At 34.6% G+C, this 2868-nt stretch overlaps 1 protein-coding gene across 3 annotated transcripts in view; it reads left to right on the forward strand.

The window, feature by feature from the left end:
- LOC107590218 (myotubularin-related protein 6-like) overlaps window positions 1-1526 on the forward strand; it is a 10578-nt gene extending 9052 nt beyond the window's left edge. For all 3 annotated transcript variants that reach the window (XM_016278881.1, XM_016278883.1, XM_016278882.1), the window contains one exon: window positions 522-1526. In XM_016278881.1, coding sequence (XP_016134367.1) covers window positions 522-842 — 321 coding nt within the window. In that variant the 3' untranslated portion in view covers window positions 843-1526. The remainder of the gene's footprint in view (window positions 1-521) is intronic.
- Window positions 1527-2868: the final 1342 nt, after the last annotated feature.

Here is a 2868-nt window from a genome sequence, read left to right on the forward strand (position 1 = left end):
TTTTTTTTTCTCATTTTGTCTCCCATAGTTGAGGTATACCTGTGATGAAAATTACAGGCCTCTCTCATCTTTTTAAGTGGGAGAACTTGCACAATTGGTGGCTGACTAAATACTTTTTTCCCCACTGTACATTATAATATAAATAATATTACTTTTATTTTTTTAAATAATAATGGTGGCAATAATAATTTTACAGTTTTTGTTTTGTCTGGAGATTTAAAACCTCACCGACCAATGTATTAATACTACTACTACTACTAATAATAATAATATTGTTGTACTTTTTCATTTATGTATTTAATAGTATTATATGTGTGTGTATGTATATACATTTTATAAATCATTTTATAAGCTTTTTTTCCCCAAGGAACAAGAATCATTGAAGCTGTGTTTGCATTTGTCAGTGACTCATTTTGCTTTTGTGATGAACATGTTTTCAGGTCTATAAAGTATTTTTGCACTTTTCATTGCATTCATCTGAAATGACACATGCTTTCCTGTGTCTTTGTGCGTTTCCACAGAAGCTCCAGAAGTTTGGTGTGAGTACGTCTCCACTAAAGCCCCAGACACCTCCAAGAGATCGCAGTCTCCCTCCCCGACCTCAGTCTCTTATCCTGGGAGCTCCTCTTCTCAGTCGGAAGGAAGTGCAGCAGGAGGAAGACGAGGAGGTGTTCGGAGAGGAGGCCAGGGAAGATGCTCCGGCCAGTACTGATGGAGAAAGGACTGTAGAGGGTAGCAGTGCCACGGAGAATGGTTACGGAGAGCTGACAGGATCGTTCGGCTCCAAGAATGAGCCGGCCGTGGTCACCTTGGAGTTTGGAGTAGCCAGAATGACCTGCTAAGGACACTTCAGAACTTGATTTTGGAAATTTCATGAATCTAGTGGGACTGGGAAAAAAAAAAGATTTGTATATTCTTATGTGAGAAAGATGAAGTATATGTTTGCTAGTGAGTGTGTGTGTGAGGGCGCCCATGTGCGCAGTTGTTTACTCTATATGATGGCACTGCACTCATGTACGATAGACAAAGAAATAATTGGGAGGAATTCAGAGATGGATCCCTTAATGTAAATGCATTGTTATATCTGTCAATTCAAATGTTATTTCTGTCATCAACTACATTTTTAAAAAAGCTTGTTTTTTGTTTTTGTTTGCTCGTTTTTTAAAGAATGTCAGTAGCACTAAAAAGAAAAGATTAAACAAAGAGCTGATGGACTTATGAATCAAATCCTCAATATTGTAGGTGTTCTAACTCAAAACTTAATTTATTCGATGTCACTTGCTGTTATCTTGAAGGGTGAAAAGACTGATGCTGTCCAGAATGAAGGATAACTGCAGAAATGCCCTACACACAAGTGTCCCATGTGCAGCCTGGTCGATTATGGGGGTTACCCAAAAGGTTAATGTGATGTCATAGAGCAGGTCAAAGGTCATGTTTATTTACAGGTGACTATATGAGCTAACAATAAATCACGGGTAACAAAAAACCGGTTACTAATCTGAATGGATAATCTAAAGCAATCTGTCATTGTCACATACTAAATAAACGATTTGATCTTTTATTCTCACCAAGGCTGCATATATTTGATCAAAAATACAGTAATGTTTTCAAATATTAGTACATTTTTTAAAAGCTGTTTGCTATTTAAATATATTTTAAAATGTAATTTATTCCTGTGATGGCACAGCTGAATTTTCAGTAGCATTTACTCCAGTCTTAAGTGTCGCATGATCCTTCAGAAATCATCAACAGATTTCTGTTTCACATAAATGCTGTTATTTGAAACTTTTAATTAATCAAAGAATTCCAAAATCAGTAAAACATTTTACTCAAATTACATTTTAAAATATATTCAGATTGAAACCGCTCTTTTAAATGCTAGAATATTTCACATTATTATTGTTTTATCAAATAAATGCTTCCTTGGTTAGCATAAGAGACTTCTTTCATAACATTTAATTATTCCTAGCTTTTGACGAGTAGTGCATATTAATAAAACAATACTGAAATATAGTAAATTCTTGTAGCATAAACATCTATCAATTTAATATTTGGGATTTTTTGGGGGATAGTTTTATAAACTAAGTCTAAACCTCATTTGGGATGGTTATTTGTCTAGACTCATCCCAATTAACTATTTTCAACATACTATGATTTGGTACATAGTAATTCTAATCTGATGTAATATGTAGAACAGATAGAATGTGAATTTGGCATACAGTGTCAAAGTTAAGCTGATTACAAAAGTGTCTTATATTTTTTCATATGTAGTGGATTGAGGGCCAGTTGCTTCTTTCTGTAGAGAATCATCTCATAATGGTGAGAGGATGTCTGTGTCTTACCACATTTCCAGATGCAAGTACTTGTCTGACATCCATCTTGCGTTTGTAAGCAAGTCTTAAAAGTGATTATTGGGTCCAAACCCTCGGGACTGTATTACTGACTGGAAGAGGATCACTAGGCGAAATGGGAATTAATACTAATCCCAGCAAACGTGGCCCTAGACGATAGTCTGCTGCATGCCTGTAAAGACATAAACACAAGAGCCAGCATGAGTGTGAAATGTGTGTACACTCAAGTCTTTTGTCTTTAATCTAAACAGGCATAACTCATTGAACTTGATTTGATTAGTACATTGAAAAAATCAATACAGCAAATAACAATGGTTATTTATTAGCTGAGTCCTTAACCATCTTCAAGAAACGACTAAAAACACATCTGTTCCACCTTTATTTGACCCTCTAACTCTAGCACTTTCTATTCTATTTTAATTTCTACTTTATATTTATCTTCTTTGTGTGTGTGTATGTGTGTGTATATATATATATATATATATATATATATATATATATATGTGTGTGTGTGTGT

This window comes from Sinocyclocheilus grahami, unplaced genomic scaffold (assembly GCF_001515645.1).
Source record: "Sinocyclocheilus grahami isolate Dianchi unplaced genomic scaffold, SAMN03320097.WGS_v1.1 scaffold126.1, whole genome shotgun sequence".
In the NCBI taxonomy this organism is placed as follows: Eukaryota; Metazoa; Chordata; class Actinopteri; order Cypriniformes; family Cyprinidae; genus Sinocyclocheilus; species Sinocyclocheilus grahami.